The following is a 21,500-nucleotide window of genomic DNA, read 5'->3' as shown; positions in this document are numbered from 1 at the left end:
CAATCCAATGTTAAATACACAGCTGACTATGCTTCCTGATGGGCACTGCAAGGAGAAGCCACATTCCTACTCAAAGCACCAGTGGGTTCCTGAACATCTCTTGTGCCATCACACACACCAACACAATGCAATGCTTCCAGTGCCAAAACATCTCAGAGCTGGGACTATGTGTTCCCAGGCCTCTTCAATTCTGCGGGCTACTTTAACTGCCAAAATTGCCATTTTTCTCTTACTTTCAAGATCGTTTGCAAGTGAAGCCACAGCTGAGGAGCCCAAGGGGATGTTGCATAGCTGGAAGTGTTAAAATGGAACCAGCCTTTGAAGATGTTTGGGGGGACAAAAAAAATTCAGACCCTACTTCTGAATCTCAAAAACTGTTTTGAAATGCTATGGATTTACCCAGCTTCATCTGCAGTAGAAGGGAAGGGAGTTTGAAGTGAAATCTAAGTAAGGCCCTTAAAGACATATTAAACCCCACTTCTAGTTAACACCCTGCAACTGGCCATCCTGCTGATTTTATTCTAAACCCCAAAGAAATGATGCATGTATTTGCCCCCGGGGAAACAAAACCAGTTTTCCCTGAAAATGTATTTGGATTTGCCTAATGGGCACAACGGTGCTGCAAATGACTTCTCAGTGCTGGGCTTTGTTCTTCCCACTGCGGCAGCTGCCACCAGAGCCAGACAGTTGTCCTTGGCAGCTGCCATCCAGGTCGAATGCAGAGCCACCAGACAGCCCAGTGCAGGGTTACAAGTCAGGATCTGAGGTGAAACAAAATGTCAGCAGGTTCCAAAATGTCACCAGGTGTTGGCTTCCCCTGTGCTATATTAAATATATTAACAAACACAGTAAACTCCAAGATGCAACGGAGTAATTAACACAATAAAATCTTTACGTTTCAAATTATGCCTTTTGTTGTGGGTGAAAGTGTGAGCAGAAAGAAAATTAACTTTTTATCTGCATCAGCTCTTTAGAAGAGATTCCTGAAAACAGCCTGGGATTCATCAAATCTGAGGAATGAGCAGTCCTTGCATTTTGCACGTGGCTGAATTTCACTCCAGTGAGTAAAAGAAAAACCCGACAGTTGAATTTGGTAAAAGGAACTACTGGCAAAAGGGCACACTGCCTATGTGTCAAATATGGGAAGAGTCACAACTTCTGCCCCAGGCTCATACAGCTCTGCCCTGGATGGAGAGCCCAGAGCAGCACTTTGCACAAAGTGCTGACACCAGCAGATACCATAATAGTGGAAGTAACTCTAACAAAACACTGCTGGCTAGCACAGCACTTCTGAACCCCAGCCGCTTGCCTTTTTTTTTTTTTGGTTGTTGTTTTTTAAGTTGTTTTGAAAGTTAATTGTTGAGCCTCACCAAAAAAAAAAAAAAAAAAAAAGAGTTGGGCAACTATTTATGCCAAGGTTAAATTGGGTCAAATCCTGAAATTTTGACTTCAGGCCAGATTCTACACTTCCCATTGATTTACACAGGAATGTTGTATGCGCTGGAGAATTTCTCCCTGGATTGCTCTTCAGACTGGGCAAACACTGAGTTAGGATCACTAGGTCTGACCCAGCATGCAGCAAGTGGATCAGCAAGGCAGTGGGCTGCTGGACATGCAAAGCCTGACTCTGATACAGATTACAGTGTTTGCATTTGAATTTATATCACAGCAAAACTCCTGAGTACATCCTGAATGTAGCTGCATTATAGTTCCTGTCAGATCAAAACTTCTGGGTATACTCTTATGATTCAGACGGAGATTTTCTGCATGTGGGATCTGTAGGACCAGATACCCCATGGAAGGAAACTGGCTCATCCCTGCAGAAGACATGGTGGGGCTGCCAGTGTTTAATCACAGCTCTGCTTTCCCAGAGGCATCTGGTTTGAGTGAAGCCTTTCTAAGTTGCACTAATGGTGTGGGACTCACAAGGGCTGACAGCAGACAACTCAGTGATGTGCTGATCATTCCCATCACCAGTTCTCTCTGTGTCTGCAACTCCTTGGCATTTTTGGACACTGCTAGCAAAGGAGGAACAGCTGCAATATGAGATGGCTCCATTGGTATCATGCTGTGTGTCCTTGTCACCAGGAGCTTCCCCAGCTGGCCCATAACTCCAACTCACTTAGGCATCCAGCATAGCAAGTAGATACAAGATGAGTAGCTGTTCTAGTGTGTTTCTACACACACACAGAGTGATTTGTTTCTCCTTACTTTGAACTGCTGCAGCAGCCTGGATCATAGCTCTATCATTACCTGCATACTTTATTTGTTTTGGTTGATTGCTTCCCAGCTTAACCACTCTCTATTAGGCCTTTAACTGAAGAATTTCTCTCTGTGATTTTGAGGGCTGTATGCATCCTTCGGTGGCTGCAAACATACCTAAGGAAAATGCATTATCCAGCACATGGGTGCATTATCCTGTTGGGTGTTTGATGTGATGGTCACTGGAAGAATCTCAGTGCTGAATTGTACTTTGTCTATGTTTGGCATGTGGTGAGACTAAACAATCCTGCCTGTTACATAGTCACTCCTGCTAGTTGTTTCCAAATGAATCAATAACCCTTTTAAAGCCACAGCTGTGAGACCATGATCTGTCTACCACTGGCTTTTGAACTGCCCACAGTCATACTCGGCATTTGTTACCCTATGCAAGTCATCCCATTGACTCCCAGAAGCACGGGGGGAGTTCAGGACGTTGTGTTTAAGTGCCAAACCATGGACACATTTCCACTCACCCAGTGCTAGGAGTCCATTGCAGCCGGAGCACTTTCCAAAGTGATTCATCCTGACCTTTGCTTGAGGCATGCAACAGCTTCCTAGCAAAGATGAACCCAATTTCTGGAAGAATCGCTGTAAGATTGTGGTGGCAATCTTCCAGAAATAAATAAATGCAAACATTTGCAGGGGTCAAGAGATCTGGACACCTGTTTCAAAGCAAGGTGGCAGGGAAGGCAGCTTGACCGTTGCTCAGCTGTCCCAGTGCCCAAGTAAGATTAGCACCTGGGTAAAGAGCAGCTGATAGGTGCTGAAGATAGCAAGATTGAGGTCAAGATGGTAGGAAGAAGACAAGTAAAGATTGCATTGTTTTTTCAGAGGCCTCTGACCAGCATAGAGTCATAGAATAGTTTGTGTTGGAAGTGACCTTAAAGATCATCTGTTTTAATCCCCCTGCCATGGGCAGGGATGCCTTTCACTAGATCAGTTTGCTCCATCCAACCTGGCCTTGAACACTTCCAGGGAGGGGGTATCCATGACTTCTCCAGGCAACCTCTTCCTGTACCTCACCACTCACAAAAAAAATTAAAAAATAAATAAAATTATTCCTAATATCTGCTCTAAATGGACACGCTTTCAGTTTAAAATCATTGCTCCTCGTCCTATCGCCACACTCCCAGAGAGAGTCTCTTCCCATCTTTCCTGTAAGGCCCCTTTTAGGTACTAGAAGGCAGCTATAAGGTCTCCCTGGAGCATTCTCTTCTCCAGGCTGAACAACCCCAACTCTCTCAGCCTGTCCTCATATGGTGCTTCAGCCCACTGATCATCTTTGCAGCTCAAGCAGATCCATTTCTATCTCATGGTGGGGGCCGTACAGCAGAAAACAGTAGTCCAGGAGGTTGTCTCATGAGAGCGGACTAAAGGAGCATGGAAATGGATCTGCTCAGCCTTGCTGTGCCTTCTCGCTTGGGGAGAGAGGCAGCAGCTTGAGATGTTATCATCTGTATAAACAGGGGGTGACCTGATAAAGAGCAGCCCTGAGGAAAAGGACTTGGGGGTACTGGTGGGTGAAAAGCTGGGCATAAACCAAGAAGAGCGGTGATTCTGCCACTCTGCTCTTGTGAGACCCCACCCAGAGTACTGTGTCCAGCTCTGGGGAAATGGGCCTGAAGGAGGGAGTCCAGAGGAGGGTCCAAAAATGGTCAGAGGGCTGGAGCACCTCTCTTGTGAAAATGGGCTGAAAGAGTTGGGTTCATTCAGCCTGGGAAAGAGAAGGCTTGGGGAGACCTTATAGTGGCCTTCCAGTACCTGAAAGGGAACTACACGAAAACTGGGGAGGGGCTGTTTACAAAGGCATGTAGCAATAGGACAAGGGGCAATGGTTTTAAACTAGAGAAAGGTAGATCTAGATCAGATGTTAGGAAGATGTTCTTTACTATGAGAGTTTTGGAACACTGGAACAGGTTGCCCAGGGAGGTGGCAGAGGGTTCAGATTAAGGTCAGATTTGATGGGGCTCTGAGCAACCCGATATAGTTGGGGATGATCCTGCTTACTGAATGGGTTTGGGCTAGATTACTTCTAGAGCTGCATTCTGTGTTTTTGTGTCTACCTGGGGCCCGCACCAATTCCTTCAGCTCTGAGGTAGGTCAATGTCGAAAGGCAGGCTCTGAGCTGCCTCTACAAACCCATCCCATAGCAAGCTCATTGTAGCTCTGACAATGCAGTGGGAGACCTGTCAGCCCCAAGTGCCCTTCACTGCAGCGCAGGTGCAGCCATTCCCGAGGGAGGCTGTCAGCAGCGATGAGCGATCACCTCCAGCAGCAGCAGCCTCAGCCCCCTGTGCGCTCTGCCTGCTGCTGGGTGAGGCCTCTTCCTCTCGGGCTCTGACTCATGCCCACATGTGTGAGCAGGATGTGCATCACGGGCCAGCCCTGGGTCACCAGCTCAGATCCCAGCGCCCCGTGGGAGCAGCCCTGCCTGCCTTCAGCAGCCAGAGCCTTGCCAGCAACCCCGAGCCATACCCAGTGCCAGGGACAGAAGCTAGATGTGACTCCAGCATCTTCCCTCCAGCACAGAAAGTCATCCTAGAATGGACATGTCCTGGCTGTGGCTATCAAATACGGTGCTGTCTCCAGCAAGCACAGCTTGCCCGAGAAACCTGCAGGCAGAGGTCCCTCATGGCTTGAACATGGGTCCCATCCTGATGTGTTGAAAGAACTCTCCCTGCAAATCCACCCTTGCCCCATGCTGGAGAGTGATTTTTTTCAGGCCTTTTGTTGTGGTTGGCATGTGAAGTTCCTGGGCCACAAGGCATGTAAAGGTGCTCCCCTTCCAGCGCAAATCATCTTTTCCCCATGCAACCGGGGGGGGAAAAAAAAAAAAAGAGGAGATTGAAAATAAATGTTACCAAGTCAGGAAATCACTCTGGAGGAGGAGTAGTTCCTCTAACTTCATGTATGGGGAAAGGAAACTATTTGCTGACTTTGACTTATTTTTTAATTTATTGTTTTGCCAGCTGCTTAGATAAAAGGACAACGCTCTGTCTGCTGTAATGAGGCAGACAATCAACCATGCCTTTGCAGCATGGAGCATCTGGCCAGGACACCAGTGACAAGTGGGGAATAGTCCAAAGAGTTCACAGGACACATCCTTTCAAATCCCTCTTCGCAACAGCGAGGACCAGACGTTTGTTCTTCCTCATATGAAAGTTTGAAATCTCCTGGAGATCATTAACTTCAGCAGACAAGGCTCTTGCTTATTAAGGATCACAAGACCCATGATAAAAAATCCCATGAGTTTGCTGATTAAGCCTTTCTGTCTGATAGGCTTGGATCCCCATTGCCCCAGGCACCATTGTCACCTGGGAAGGCTGCTGCCCTGCAAAGAGCACAGGCATTGCCTTTGGTCTCCATGGGAAGAGAGAGAAGCACAAGGTCTCTCCAAAACCAGGTCAGTTGGTCCTCTTCAGTGGATCAAATGATACTGTCTTTTGGAGCATATTCCCCTTGCAAACATGGTAATTTAATGGAGCAGCATCATGCTCTGATCTGGAATTTGCTACTACAGGATTTCAAGACCCTGAAGTACAGATAGGGACAAAGGCAGCCAAGCAAATGTTTGATAGGAAGGTCCTCAGAGGATGGTTAAACAACAAGGCAGTTATCAGTGGGCTGTAGTGTTACAGAATCATATAATGGGTTAGCTTGGAAGAGACCTTAAAGATCATCTAGTTCAATACCCTGATACAGGCAGCAACTCCTTCCTCTAGACCAGATTATTCAAAGTCCCATCCAACCTGGCCTTGAACACTTCCAGAGAGGGGGCATCAGTAACTTCTCTCGGTAATCTGTTCCAATGACTCACAACGTTGCCTCATGAAGTTCTTCCTAGTATCTGATCTAAATCTACCCTCTTTCAGTTTGAAACTGTTTCCCCTCATTCTGTCACTACACTCCCTGAAAAAGAGTCCCTCCCCATCTTTCATCTAGGGCTTCTATGTGTCCCCTCCTTGTGCCACATGGGGGACATCACAGGGGCAGTCTGACAAACACCTGCTCTGCTCCCATGCACATCTACTGACATCTGCCAGTGCCTCTCCTGGCGCTGGGTGGTCCTGTTGGTCCAACAGCATCCTGCCTTCTGCCAGGCCCTGGCAGTTTGTGCACAGGCATGAGGGTGGGGAGGGAGGAGCAGAGTCCACCACCCTGCTTGTCAGCCAACAATTTCACACAAGCACCAGGAAAGGTTTTACACTCTCACCTGGGGCTGTTTTCCCCTGGCAATGAAGGCTGCCAGTTGACCTTTGTGAGCCTTATTGTGCAGTCTTAACTCTCCGAGGAAAATACTTACTCACATCAGACATCCCACTGCCCATCTGCAAAGTCATTGTCACTGGGCACGAGAGTGTTATGCAGACTTTGGCCCCTATTTCTGTTGATACTTTGCCCCTAGTTGCTAGCACAGCAAAGAAAAATTGCAGGATTTGAACTTCAGCAAGACTATGAATCTGACAAGTCAAGGCTTGATGGGGATGTTATCAAAAGGCCAAACAATGGCTTTACACTCAATTACATTTATGGTTTCTGTGATTCATCTAAGTGTTTATGGTTTTGTCACTACTTGGAAGTTAAGGAAAAAAGAAGATTAAAAGAAAATGAAAGACTAAAAGAAAAGAAAAAACTAAAAGAAAAAAAAGAATTAAAACCCCAAGCCCTGCAATGAGCAACTTGCTGGTGCAAGATGCTGGGTGACACAGGAGAAACTGAGCAACTACCGTAGGTGGTGGGGAAGAGTCATTTTCTGTGGTGACCAGAGCTATATTTGATTTCTTAGGCAATGTCAGCTTTTGCATGCTACATTCTTTGGCTAATCGCCAGCACGATGTGTAATACTTTAGCCACACTGTTGTTACTTAATCCTTTCCTAATCTGCAATTTGCGCAAGAGGGGTAAAATCTAAGCAAAGCCACTGAGAACATCTCCACTAATAATTTATCAAACTCGACTGCAGTTGTTGGCAGAAGATGGTAGTTGGTGGAGGTGAATGTTTTCCCACAACAGCACCATACGATAAACATAGGGCAGCTGATTCATGCTGCACTTATTTTCTGTCATCCACCCTTCGTGTCACCCTGATGTTTCTTCGAATGATAAGCTTGTGTGTGTGTGCTCACAACACACCACCGAGGTCCCAGTTTCATCTCTTTCTGCAAATTACACATTAATTAACCATTAATAACAGCGGGAGTTGCATGCAGAAATCCACACCCGCTGTGATGAGACCATGCCCTCAGTGAGCAAGTGCCTTATTAATCACCTGCAACTCAGTGCCCCAGCCGCCGCTGCTGCCCCACCAGACAAACGTCCCTTGAGAGGAAAGCACACAGGCACTTGCCAGCCCTAATCCTGCTGTAAAGAAAAGTGTTACCTCTTGCTCTATGAATTTTATTTATTTTGGTCCTCTGGGCAGTGCTTGCTGTTGTTAGAAACATGATTGCTTCATACAGTTATGTTAATGTTTGCATTTGACAGAACGTAATTGATACTTCTCCTGCTCTGGCTTCAAAGCCAAATTAGGAAATGAAGTGCTGCACATTAGCTTGTTTAGCTGGTTAAATACTGTAAATAAATACATACAGGGCAATGAAAACTGATGAGTTTTCTTTAAGGCATTTTCTAACTAGGTGGCTTCATAAAAAATAAAATGAAAATGCTCCTGCTGTGAACTCATATCCTAAAGCATTTGTTGTTTTGCTGCAACAAAAATTGATCCCAACTGAAATGGGAACTCTGGATTTCACTTGGAGAAGAGGATTTTGCAAGTCATGGAGGAATCAGAGTAAGAACTGTTGCAGATTTCATGGTTCTTTTACCAACAATAGTTCTGAGAGATGTTGCATTTAACAAAGCCATTTTTCTGCAAGGCTTAATTCAGACTGTGATTACATGTCAAGCTATTCTTCTCAATGCTCACTAGAAAAGCATTATATTTGTAAGAAGCATTTGCATAGGGTATTTCTTTGGGCTGCTAAGTCTGTGCAGTGCCATAATGCTAAATGTTGGGGGGGTTTCCCTCACAGAATGCAATAGCATGAAAAAAGAGGGGCAAAAGGAAATCTGCTCTTGTATAAACAGATAAATCTGAAGAGATTTCCTTGACAGAATACACTCAGCACTGGCTGAATGAAGTGTGTTTTTCAACTTATCTCTCAGGCCTACCCTCAGTGCACTAAAGCAGAGCCAGGGAAGAACATTGCACCGACTGCAATCCAGCCAAATGTAATGAATCTTCATCTTCTACACCCGTATAAAAAATTGGGGGGTTCCCCCTTTTCTTTTGTAAATAACATATTGATGCAGAAGTGCCTTAAAGGCCCTCTCCTAAACTCAGGGCACTTTTTGCCATAGATAGAACAGATCCTTCTCCATTAACTGCAAATAATCTTAACAGTATCACCTGCTTGGCAGAGAGATGTTGACCTTAAACCTGAGCTTGCTGAGCTGGCTGTTTCACCTGGCAGTTTAAGAGGAAGCTGCTTTATAAATTCTGCTGTGCTACTTCAAAAGAAAATTATTGAACTGATGCATAAAATGCAGCCAGAATATCAAGAGTTGATGAAAATATATATTTAGGGTATAAGATTGATCCTGACTGGAAGGTAGGCAGTTTGATGCTAGTTTAGGACAGAGCCCAGGATGTTATGAAAAACCTCAACTTTTATCATGATCTCAGCAAGAAATGGAGGACTGAAGGTTCCCATCACTTTTCAGGGGGGCCAGCCCTATCTTGCAGCTTTAAGATGAAAATAGTGACCAGATCTGAGAAATACACAAGAGATTCATACAGTCCTGATCCAGAAGGACCATTTAAAAATAGACAAATTATGACTCCCTCAAAAAGAAATGTATGCATTGCATAAATCAAAGTTCTCACACCCACCATCAAAGTTTAATCACTTAATATGCTGGTTCTTTCAACACGCTCTGAAACTTTGTATACAATAATACAAACGATGAGGTTACGAAGCCATAGCAATTTATTCTGCTGTACAAACGGATATTGCATTATAATCCCTAAAGCAACACAGAGGCTGCTTGCAGATGTTACTACAATTTGGCATTTATTTTAATTGCTCTGCAACGTAGCTCATGTGAAATAAAATCATAGGATGACCTACACATTCACCTATTAAGAGTGACTTTAACTGCAAGGGGGAAAAAAACGTGCTTTAAAGGTTTTGAAGGTTTCACCAAAACACAAACCTCCTGCAGTTGTTTTAAAAGGATGCATCAAGGCTCCTGTCCAAGCCCAAAAGCATGGTAGGGCAGGGGGTAATTTAATCAGCCAGGCTATGCAGCACATGTATTTTCACAAGTCTTGCAAGAATAACGTCAGTAAAGTAACTTGAGATATTTTGGTGTCTGACATTCACCAAGCAAGTGCTAAGAAAATATGCTTACTGCACAGATTGCTGCTTTCTCAGAGTGGGAGTCAAGGTGCCTAATTAAAGTCACTGCACTTTGCTTTATCACTGACCAAGTCCCTGTTCCCTCCTTATAACTTTTCACTCCTCTTCTGAAAGCAAAATGCTTTTTCAAGTTGCACCTGCTCAAAATGCTGTCTGGAAGCAGTTGCCCTGGTGAAGAGATTTCAAGCAAAGGGACAAAGTTAAACATGAGGCAAAGTATAAATAAAAATCAAGACTTTCTTCCTCCTCCTCTCTACTTGTGAATGATGATCTCACCGCTCCGGGTGGATTACAAGGGTGGCTTGATCTCTAACAGGAGAGCACATTCTCTAACCTTGATACTGCTGCTATTTATACTCTCCTCGCCACAAAGCAAAGCAGCTCTAATAATCTTTCTCTTCATTTTTAACAAGAGCACTGGGTGGCCTCTGCTTTGCCTCCTGGCAGGAGGGTCAAATTCCTGCCCTCTGGCTCTGGCTCTCCATTAAAGCCCAAGTTTTTGACCACCGCCTCTGCTTCTGGCTGCTCCCTTTAAGACACCTGAGATCTGATTTTCCACTGGCTTGAGCATCACATTGCCACACAGGCAGGTGCAAGGTGATAGCCTTCCAGTGCCATAGCATTTTCCACTCACGGGGCACAGATGGAGATGAATGCACATTCTGAAAGGCAAGAGGATGGCAAAATTCCAAAGGCAGAGCTGTCACTCTCTCTCCTCATTTATCCGGTGAATGGGATACTCCATTTCACATAGCACTGAGGAGCTATCACGCACTTTCCTGCCTGCAAAAGGCAGGAGCCATTCCCTGTCCCCACTCATCTCTGTGGGAATCTTCCCTGGGTACATCTGGGGAGAGTCAGGGCTCAGACCTCAGGTGTGATGGGGCACATGTGGACCATAGAAAAGCTGCACCTCTTTTATGCCAAACCCCAATTTTTCAGCTTAACCCAAACATACTCCAGCTGTGTTCCACTCAAGACATCACAAGAAATGGGGACAAATGTTATGAAACCAAGTTTATTAAAACTTTCTACAAGTCAGACTTTATCATCCAGGTTTCCACATACATGTACATATTTACAGGTTGGACATAGTGTTTTTTAGCTTTTCTGGCAGAGTTTTCCACCAATATATACAAATGTACTGTTTCTTATAGAAGGGTTAAACTGTATCACAGATACAAATGTCAAGCAATCATGAGAGGTTTAGTGCAACGGAGAGCTGTAGCGCCCTGCTCGTAATGCTCATGATTCTGTCAAGTTAGTATTGCCAACAATAATTCACATTAAATTGCTCTTCGACACCTCTTATTAGGACAAAGTACGACAAAAACAAGAAAACAAAACCCCGAACAATAAGGTATGTACAAAGTACACAGTACATGAGGTATACATGGTATTCTTGCAATTTGTGGTGGGACTGCAGCTTGCTGGGGGTTAACCCTTAAAACGACTTCACTGGAACTGTGCCATGTAGGGGACATAAATTACCCACCTCATGGCCATTTCAGAAGCCACTCTTACCTAAGGTGAATGGACAATTCTCTTTGCTTAAGCCACTGGACACACATGTGAGAAAAAGCGGAATTTTTAGGCAGGACTAAGCCTTACTTACCCTCAGCCCAGGAAGATAATGATTTAGGTATATTCATTATCCACACACATTGGAAAGACTATGAATAATCATGGAAAAAAAAAAAAAGACAAAAAAAAAGGGGGGGGCCAAAATAACCTAGCCAGAGGCAAACAACATACCTGAATAATCAACTAAGGGCATGTGGAGATTTTACTCTTAAGACTAACTTTTTTGGGGGGTGAAGGGGGGAAGAAGAGAGGGGATGTGATGTTTTTAGGAGCCTGTAGGGAAACACGACCGTGTTTACATATACTGTACAAGATACCCCTTGTCATTTTCCAAGGGAAGGCGCCCCAGCCAATAGTGTTACAGTTTGGTAAACGGATATGTTTTGGCACTCGGATCTAACGAGACCTGCTACTTGACGAGCCTGCTGAGGGCATAAAAGTTATATAGGCTACACCATGGTAACACGAGGCTTGAGTCTATTTAAAATGTTTTCCTGGTCAGCGAATGGAATTGGAGGAGATCCGGCTGGGAGATCCACCAGTTCTGCAGAGGAGCAGCAGTGAGTAGGCAGCTGGCTGTGGTGAGCGAAGACCTCCTTCCCACATTGAAGAGTGCTTACAGTCAGAAAGCCACTTTGCAAGCCAGCTGGAGTGGCACGACAAGTCCATTCCCCTTTTTACCCGTTTCTGTCAGATTTGCTCAGTTAAGAGTCATGCCTCGTGCCCCCCATCACAGCCAGGGCTCAGCGCTCCCAGAGCCACCACCGGAAAGCAGACAGAGCTTTGTTTCTGTCTTACACCTCGCCAGCCATAGGACTCTGCAGCCAAGATGTGGCCAGTTACACCATGGAGGATGTTGGGAGGCAGGAGAAAAGCCAAGCAGCTTTTGCAAAGCTGGATGAGTCCTCCTAGAATGGCAGGATGGAACAACTAGCAGAGCAAGAGGATGAAACTTCTCTAGTACGCTCAGGGAGCAGAGATCTACAGGTTGGCATTTGTTTTAAACAAGGTCACTTTTCTGACCATACTGGCACTTTAAGATGCTGCTGAATTTGCAAACATGAGAAAATGAAACTCTATGAAGACACCGGAGGTGAGAACCACGGAGGTTTCTGAGATTTCAGGATTAGCAGAAGAAAGAACTAATATCATCACTGTCTCCGTGGTATTCTGGAACGATTTGATCCGAAGTTCCTGTCTCCTGGTCTGTATATCCAGGCTCCAAAACTGCCTCGAACCAAGGGTGAAGCAAGATCTCCGGAGCAGTGAGTCTTTCAGAAGGCTCCCGCCGCAGGAGACTGCGGATGAGGCATCGGGCTTTGGGGGAGACATGGTCAGGAATACAGAACTGTCCACGTCGGATTTTGGAAAAGAGAGTACTAGGGTCCGAGTCGTGGAAGGGATAGCGTCCCACCAGAAGAGTATAAAGCATCACTCCCAAACTCCACACGTCGGCTGATTTTCCAGAGTAAGTCCCGGTCGTATTTAGGATCTCAGGGCTGACATATGCCGGACAACCGTGCTTGTCTGAGAGTGCATCATCTTCACCTTTGATGATGTGTGTGTCTTCCAGGCTCTCCAGCCGCAGTTGAGTCCTAGGGAGGGCAGGAGAGAAAGCCCTGGGTTAGAAGTTGCAACACAAGCGAGCCTGGCAAGCCCCCCACCAGGGGAATCCCTGCTCCCCTTCTTGCAGTGCATAAAGAAAAGGAGAGAAGCTGCCTGGACTCCTGCATCTGTGTAATGGAAGCACAGCTACATGCATCAGGCAGGTGCTTGCTGACATCTGCTTATTTACTGGGGGATTTGACAACACAAGAGGCTCTCGAGCAAGTCACCCTTTGTGTATGCAGGTTGCACTGCCACCACAGTGGGGGTTAATCGGCTACAATGCATCATGCAGGAACCGATTCGCAGCTCAGACTTTGAGCAAAGAGCAGTCAGCTGCATGATTTTGCAAACTGCAATGTCTAGATCCCTTCTGCACTTGCAGCAATCATCAGATCTCCTAAGTTCTGTACTCTATTTTATTTTGTAACTTTTTTTTTTCCTCTTCTTTCCAGAGGGTACCACTGCTCCTACCACCTCCCAGGTGGAGATGGGTTCACCCTGACCTCCTGTTTTGGGGTGAAAGGGGAGCGAGGAAGCCATCGAGGAAGCCATCCCCTCTCCCTGGAAGGGCTCTGCACTGCCTTGCAGCCCGCTGTGCCTGTCCTCAGCATGACCTCGTCAAATACCCATTGGTTCTGCAAACGGAAAATATGACTCAACGAGAACCCTGGGCCCGAGATTGGCTGCGGGAGCCCTGAAACTGCACCTGTGCCGGCGCCGAGTCCGCCTGCCATTGCTTAACCCTCTTCTTGCCAAATGGGATGCACATGACACTCGCCTGTGCAACGTGGCTATTTCCAAACGAGCGAGGCTGTGTGCAATGTGACATTTCAACAAATATTTCATCTTCTCATGGGTGGGAAAAGCTGCAATAGTTTCCTTCAAAGGAATTACTTTCTTTGCATGTCAGCATATGGTTATTTCTGTTTAAGAGGGCCAGTGTTGGTTAATTTTCTTATCGGGTTTATAAATGACATCCTGAAGAGGCATTAGCTCAGTTAAAAATTTAAAAAAAAAAGTGTTTTCTTCTTCTGTTTTAGTAATACCACCTCCATTTTCATTAGAGTAAGTACAACCCCATTAAAGCTTTTACTTATTTTTTATTTTTAGCTTTCCACAGGATAAGCAGCTAGTCAGAGTCAGTTTTGCTGATTAAATATCTACTTCTGGCTTTGCCACCTGCGGCAAGGCACTACAACAGCAGCAAACACTTCAGGGAAATACTGAATTATTTCTCTAACCTAAATTTAACAACTAGATTCTGGATCTCCTCCTATAAGCCTAGCTTTTAGGGTAAGTTTTACCAAGGTACTTTTCTTCAGTGCAGGACTCCCAGAGCAATATTTAACCATGTCCCACCTTCCCTCCTGAGCGTGCCTACATCCACAGGCAGAGGGGGCACAGAAAGCACCACCACTGTACTGGAGGAGAGGTAAAAGCCTCAAAGGACACAGCCAGTTTTCTGCTAAGCAGCGTGACCCTGATCAGAAGGGGATTTCAGCAAGGAGACTCCTCCTGAGCACCCCTCTCTCCCAACCGCAGCTCTGCCACTGGGCAGCTCACCTAGGCATGAGGATGTCTCCTCACACCTCCTGCTTCTCCAGCTGTGCCGTTCCCCTTCCCCAGCACAGTGTCTCACCCTTCCTCCTCTCCTCTCTGCCTTTTACTCATTTTACGCTAAGCAAGTGACACACATGACATCTTCTGGTGCTAACAAGCATCTGAACTATCGTCCCTTTGTCTAACAGCGGGTTTCACTGAACTTCTGCTCAATGAGCTCCTGGCAAGTTTCCTCCCTTTCATCAGTCAAACACGTACTGATTAGATCCGTGACCTACTACACACATGTGATGGGGACCTACTTGAATCACTCGCGAGTGATGCTGGCTGACACGACTGCTTCCACTCCCTGAGACACTTTTTGTGTCTCTGGATGTTGCATTCGCACTCCCCCCAGGGCCAGCTGGTGACAACAGCTTACCTTTCTTCATTAGAGAAGACAAATTTCCTGAGCTTGAGGTCACCAAGTACGATGGCCGACTGGTGGCAGTGAGCGACGGCAGAGACAATCTGCTTGAACAGCCGGGCAGCCTCCTCTTCCCTTAGCCTCTTGCAGCTCCTCACGTAGGAGTGCATGTCCCCAAAGTCCTTTTCAAAGAATACATAGGCCTTGGTGTCCCCGAGGATGACTTCAACAACCCCAGTAATGTTTCTGTGTGACGGCAGCTGAATGTAAGGCCGGATCTTGTCCTGGTAGTGTTTGAGGGGGAACACCTGTACAAAGGAAATTAAACACAAATTCATTCTCAAGGGCGCTGAAAGCAGCCGCTCGCGTAGCAACTCTCCCCAAACAATGACGAGGGAGCTGGAGGGGAGCCAGGGCTCGGCAGGAACGACGTTCAAAGAGTCTACTGAGACCCTTCCTGTTCATTGTGTACTGGGAAGGTAGGGGGAGAGGAGATTAAAATAAAATGAACCACGATCCCCAAAACCTTTTGGGGAAGGTATTCCGAAGTAACAGCTTACTCCCAGCGGCTGGCCGGGCGGGGAGCAGCGGGCGGATATTTTTCAAGGCGCTCCCCGGGTCGAGCGCTCCGAAAGCACCGGGAGGATTCCCGTCCCGTCCCCGCCCCGAGCCTCCCGATGCGCGCCCGCGGAGCTCGAGCTCACCTTGCAGCGCAGCTCCCGGCCGGAGCTGACGCTCAGCGCTCTCGACACCTGCTCCCGCTCGGCCAGCGGCAGCAGCAGGTACGAGGCGATCAGGCTTGGACCCGCAGCTCCCCCGCCGCCGGCGGGAGAAGCGGGGGAACAGGGCGACCCGGGAGCGCTCAGGCAATCCGGGGGTCCGCAATCGACGAGGCGAGGGCACTTGGCGGCCGGCGCTTCCTCGGCGGGGCCGTCGTGGAGGGGTTGGAGCCGCTTGGCCGGGGCGCTGCGGCAGCGAGCGGCCGGCAGCAGGGACGCGGGGCGGCTCATGGAGGGGAGCGGGAGCGGGAGCCGAGCTAGAGGCGAGCGGTGCGGGCTGGGCGCATCCCTTCGCTCTCCCCGCCGAAACCTCGGGCCGCGTCCACCATCTGCCGACTCCGCGCTAAAGTAGTTTGAGGCTTAAAAAAAAAAAAAATTAACACACACACACAAAAAGAATGAGTCTCCTCCTCCCGGCCCTGACGCACGGGGAAATGGGAGGAGGGAGGTTTGGACGCGCCTGCTCCGCTCTGCCCGATGCTCTCTGCGGCCCCCGGCCCCAGCGGGCCACGAAACCAGGCGGGGCGGCGGGACACCCACCGCCCAGTCTGGCTACGTGACCCGCTGGGACCTGGGACCACTGAGGTGACCCTCCTCCCATGGTCCTCCAGCCAGTCTGGCGCAAGGACATCCCATGTCCGAGTCGCACTCCTGATGCCGGCGTCCTCGCAAAAACCCCCAAGCTCCGCTGTGGAGAGAAACGGAGCCCGGCTCCATTCCTAGCTTTTCTTTTATGCATTTGCTGCGGTTTCTCCCCAGCCCCAATTCTGGCTTTTCTTTCATCCCAAGGTTTGCATCAAGAACCACCGATGTTGGTTCATGCGCGTAGACTAACCGTGCACCATCGGAAATACCTGGCGTTGGGTTTCCCATGTTAAAACTATCTGCTCTCCGAAAAAGGAATAGCATCGAGAGCAAGCAGCAGCCAGCAGCTGAAGTGACCTGTGAGGAGCACAGCATTGAGCTCAGCAGCCACCACCGGCCTCAGAAGTGTGGGTTTAAAGGAAAAGTAAATAGATTTGCATCCAGGACTGTTAGTAAACGGAAGCAAAACGAGGGGGGGAAAAAAAGACAGCAAATCATCCCTAAAAAAACTCACAGCTGTAGTTTTGACAAGAGTGCTTCAAAAGGAAACTCTCCATCTTTCCTGTTTGCATATATGCAAATTTCCTGTAAGTCAGTGCTGAGGCTTCTCCGATAGCATGCGGAGCCTGCATTTTACTGGTCTGCAGGATCAGTGCCTATCCAATTTCGTTTCCCCAGCCTTGGTCTGTTTCAGCAGCAGAGGGGGCCCAGGACACCCTCCAGCCACCAGCTCTGAAGCCGGCGATGCCACGCGTGCAGGTATTCACTCAGATTCCTGACAGATAACTGCACAGCAAACCCGTGCATGCCTTCAGCTACTTCAAGTGTATTTTAAGAAACACATGAAACTCTGGTGCGGGATGACTCATAGCATAGCAGTCCCATTAATACATTTAAACATAAAATGCATATGCCATAAAGGGATATCCCAGGGCCTGCATTTTCTCTTTTTTTTTTCCCCCACAAATACAATTCCGTTCATGTCTGCAGACGGTTTCTGAGCCATTCAACAAAGCTCTCAGAGCGTGCTCTTTGATTTCATTCCTTTCATAGGTAAAACATGCATGAGTGTCTATCAGACCTTTGCTTTATATTCCCTTCTTGGAAGTCTTTATGATTGAGACGCCACTGCTGGGTGACTTTATCTGGTAGGATGTTGCATGTGTGGGCTGCTTCCTATGACTGAGATAGCATGAGTTGAGAGGTGTCAGTATTTTTGAGGCCAGGGAAAGCATGTAGACACATCAAACTAGCAATTTGTTGGCCTGCATGGAGGCACCCCCAGGCATTGTTAGCATGTAACAGCATCCCCTGTAGCTCTCTTAGACCAAGAAGCAGTATGAGCAGGAGTGAAGATGTCAGTGTGAAAACCGAGTGGTGCACCTGGGCTAAGTATGTCCCTTTGGTCCACACCCTCCCAAGGGTCCACATCCCTCTCTCAACTGCTGTGCCACCTCACTGTCCCAGTTGAGGGGAAAGGCCATACTGAAGATGCATTTGCACACATCACTGGAAGCCTTCACCTTCCCATCCTCCCACCCATTTAAAGCCTCTTAGAGTCCACAGATGGTCACCTCATGCTGGCCCTATGCCACCAGAACCAGCACAAGTGTTTGGTTTAGGCTACTGGCAACCAAATGGGCCATGACACCTCTTGGTCCTGAAGAAGAGCAAAAATCCCTGTTCATTATCCTGCCTCCCCCAAAAAACATCTGGGGTGCGAGAGTAGAGCAGAGCACAGAGGGACTCACCGCACTGCATCCCACCCGCCTGCCACAGACTCGTGGTGGCTGGGCACATTCTTTGCACAGGGATTCTCCAGATGTCATGCTCTGTTGGGGTGTCCCTGCTAACTGGAGAACAGAAACTGGGTGTGCAATCCCCAGATACCAGGAAAAAAAAAATAACCCCTAGGTAACTCATCCCAGAAGTATGGGTGGATGTGCTCTTCCACCTGGCTGTGCAGACCAAACTTCAGTTGTCTACATGTGGCTGAGATGAACCCCTACTTTCTTCTCCTATGTGCTGGGTCTGCAAAATGGAGGCAGTTCCTGACAGAAGGAAACCTTCATTGCTTCTTTAAAATGCCTGGCATGTTACTCAAGGCATTAATGTAATGAATAAACATAAAATAGCAATTATTAATCAAATTCTTACTACCTTGTTCTCAGTCTTAATGTTTTGGGTATGGATCACAAGATCCACATCCAGACTCCTCTCCATCTCCACCAGATCCAATGTTCCAACATGCAGAGCAGAGAAGTGTTTCCTACTTAGGGTTTTCTGGTTTTTTGTTTCTAATTTTGGCTGATACCCTAAATGCACATAGAAGGAAAACCAAAACCAACAACCAACCAACCAAACAACAAAAAGAAAGAAAGAAAGTAAGGAAAGGGATGCCAAGGACAGTGTCTGATGACTTGCACGGCATGGTGCCTCGCAGACGTTTGAATTTTTTTTTTCTTTACCCATCTCTACCAGTGCTTGCATGCAAGCGTGGTTTGGGTGTGAACCAGTGCAGAGAACAGGAGGAACTCTAGGGAGAGCTTTGTGAAGAAGAACTGCTGCAACATTTCAGTATTAGAAGATTTTTTCAAAATATGGGGCTACTACACCTGCCACAGTTGTCTCATTGCAGGTCATGCCACAGGCATTTACGCATCCAGGCGTATCTCCTCCTGAAATGAGAAACCATTGGAAGTCTTTTATTCCCTGAATAAAAGGGAAGGCACAAGCCTTCATCATTCCATCTTCCCCTCCCCCAGAAAAGATTTTTTGGGGGACTACCATCTTAGCATGCGATGAATACTAGCATGGCAGTTCTCAGCTGTCCCTGTGGTGAATGTGAGTCTGAATGGCTTTACAGCCCTTCCAAATCAACAAACCAAGGCAATGTTAGGCAGCTCCAGTGGATAGCACTGTAAGTCATTGTGGAGCACTGATCACTTCAGAATTACACTTACAGACCTAACTTTTGGATAAAACATTGACTCTTGCTTCCCAAGTGCTGGAAAAAATGAATTGCTGTGAGCCAGCAAACAAGGAACCAAACACCCAGCCTTGGATACTCCTAAAGGGGCCTGGTACCAGTGAGGTGGGGCAGGGATGGCCTTTGGGAGTATCAATCAGTAGTTTTTGTGCTTGGCAAAGAACAGTGCAACAGGAGCCTTCCAAAACTAAAGAAGTCAGGAGCTTCCAATCAAAGGACATTATAAAGTCACTACAAAAAGTAGATCCTGTCTTGCAAAAGGATGGTCAAAGCAAGCAGGACTACTCACTGCCTTCCTTCTTCCTGGAGTCTCGGCTGCTAGATGAGGAACCAGGAGTGCAGCAGTAGAAACAAGATCCTATGGGATGTGCATCACAGATCTGGCCTGTCCCAGAAGAGGGAAGATTCTTGTTCAGCACAGATTTGCCAGAGCTGTGGCAAGATCAATGTTGCTCTTCATCTATTTTTTTTTTCAAAACCCACGCAAAGCAGGACTATTTCATCTGCTAGATGAAGATTCCAGAATCCAGAATTTTCAGTGGTTATGCATTGTCACTCCCTTTCCTGGCATGTTTTTTTTTATTTAAAGGGTTTTTTGTTGCATGGCATTCAAGTATGTACCTGTCTCTCCCTCAGCCAGTGCCCACACTCACCTGATGAGCTGCTTTTCCTTAGATGAACACAAAATTATCTTCACTGCTCCAGTTCTCTGACCCTTTATCTTTGTAACTAGAACAGCCAGAGGCAATGAGAATTGTGTAACCATCTCCCCACTTCCCAAGTGCTTGGGACAGGTCTGGTAACTTTGATAATATGTCTCATGGGATATACAGAGTAAATCTCTATTAGATTAGGCCATTTATAAATAAACTGTCTGCTTGCTGGGGAGAGAAATTTAAAAGTCCTTATTTTAGTTATCGGATGAGAGAGGTGTGACACACAAATACTTCAGCTAATATTAAACTATCAGGCAAATTATTTTTAAAAACCCTTTATTTTACAACTTATCTCAAGCCATGTAATGAAAATTAAACTACTTCTGGATTGAAAGACAGCAACTTAAAACCAGCAGGTTGTCCATACTCTACCAGTATGCAAAATCACCCTGTACAGATTGGGCTCAAAGTGTAGTCATGTAACCAGGTGATAAAGGACTTAAAAGTAATGGGTTTTTTTTATAGCAGGAATGGAATCTGTGATAAATCCACAACCATCCTTAAATACTGTGGAACTCAGCAGCAGATTCACTGTTAAGATACAAAACACATGACAAGCACATAGTTACATCAAAAGAAGTGCAATGTAATGGTGTTCAGATGTCTCCCCTTAAGCCCACACAGAAGTTGCTCTGAGGGTTGCTGTTGCTAGAAACTCTAAATAATTCCCTTTTGATAAACCAGTTGTTATCAAATCCAGGGAGTATCATGAGGAGCACCTCCTGACTTTGTTCCTTTGCAGACTAAGAGCATGAAGGCTTCTTCTGTTGCCTGAAAGACGTGTGAAGGTTCAGGTTTTAAACCTCAAATCCTGTTTTTACTTCAGAAGTTGATTGCACAAGCAGACAGTGAATGAGTGTCTCTCCATTTCCCTTGCGGTCAGAGAAGATCCTATTCATACTGGGTTTACAAGCAAACACTTCCTTTGGTAAGCTTCCCATGCAATTCAATTCATGTGCATGCTTTCAAGCTCCGTCTTTGGGTCTCACAATAAACGAGTGAGGCAGGCTTTCTCCTGTGCCCACTGCAGCATTTTCTGCTGCATTATGAAATGATGAAGCACACGGTGTTTTCTGTACACTGCTGCAGCCCTGTTCAGCTGCTGAGATTGCTCATGCATAAGCACATAGGTGTGCATCTACTGTACAAGGCACACACATTCCAGAGTCTTACTTACTTAACAATCCATCTAATGTTTTTACTTCTTATAGGTACTGGCTGGCAGCCTAGAATCCACTGGCACCCACACAGAGGGTTCTCCTCTGAGCATTGCTGTGACCACGTCATGTGCAGGAAATAATATGTAGTAACAGTACAGTACTTTATGACCAGAAAATAAATCATTATTTATGGAAGAGTGTAGCTATCAGCTTAAAGCTTTGGCTGTGGCAAGAGAAAGACCTGTCCTTCTGATATTCTAATATTCTTCTGATATTGTCTATTCTGATTTTCCACTCCAGGAAGCCCCTTTCCCAGGTGCATCTTCTTCAGTGCATAACAGAGCACTATCCATTATGGAAATGTTCAGTTAATGAACCACACAGTACCTCAGGATCTTCACATGGAGATTTTTAGGGAAGATGGAGACGA

The 21,500-nt window shown here is 46.6% G+C and overlaps 1 protein-coding gene across 1 annotated transcript; it reads right to left on the bottom strand.

The window, feature by feature from the left end:
- Nucleotides 1–12,393: 12,393 nt before the first annotated feature.
- TRIB1 (tribbles pseudokinase 1) lies at nt 12,394–15,851 on the bottom strand. Its single transcript, XM_054385528.1, has 3 exons — nt 15,546–15,851; nt 14,857–15,149; nt 12,394–12,862 (listed from the first exon to the last, which is right to left on the bottom strand). Exons 1-3 carry the CDS (start codon nt 15,849–15,851, stop codon nt 12,394–12,396), a joined length of 1,068 nt encoding a protein of 355 aa, XP_054241503.1.
- Nucleotides 15,852–21,500: the final 5,649 nt, after the last annotated feature.

Source organism: Indicator indicator, chromosome 12, assembly GCF_027791375.1.
Source record: "Indicator indicator isolate 239-I01 chromosome 12, UM_Iind_1.1, whole genome shotgun sequence".
NCBI lineage: Eukaryota > Metazoa > Chordata > Aves > Piciformes > Indicatoridae > Indicator > Indicator indicator.
Note: the sequence above shows the minus strand (reverse complement) of the source record. Positions and strands in the feature narration are given on the sequence as shown.

Excerpts from the sequence above, each read along its gene's own strand:
- TRIB1 (XM_054385528.1), bottom strand. The coding sequence starts at position 15,851 with ATGAGCCGCCCCGCGTCCCTGCTGCCGGCCGCTCGCTGCCGCAGCGCC. Across the intron at positions 15,150-15,545 it reads GCCGGGAGCTGCGCTGCAAG|GTGTTCCCCCTCAAACACTA; the intron begins GTGAGCTCGAGC and ends TCCTTTGTACAG. Across the intron at positions 12,863-14,856 it reads GTCTTCTCTAATGAAGAAAG|GACTCAACTGCGGCTGGAGA; the intron begins GTAAGCTGTTGT and ends TGCCCTCCCTAG.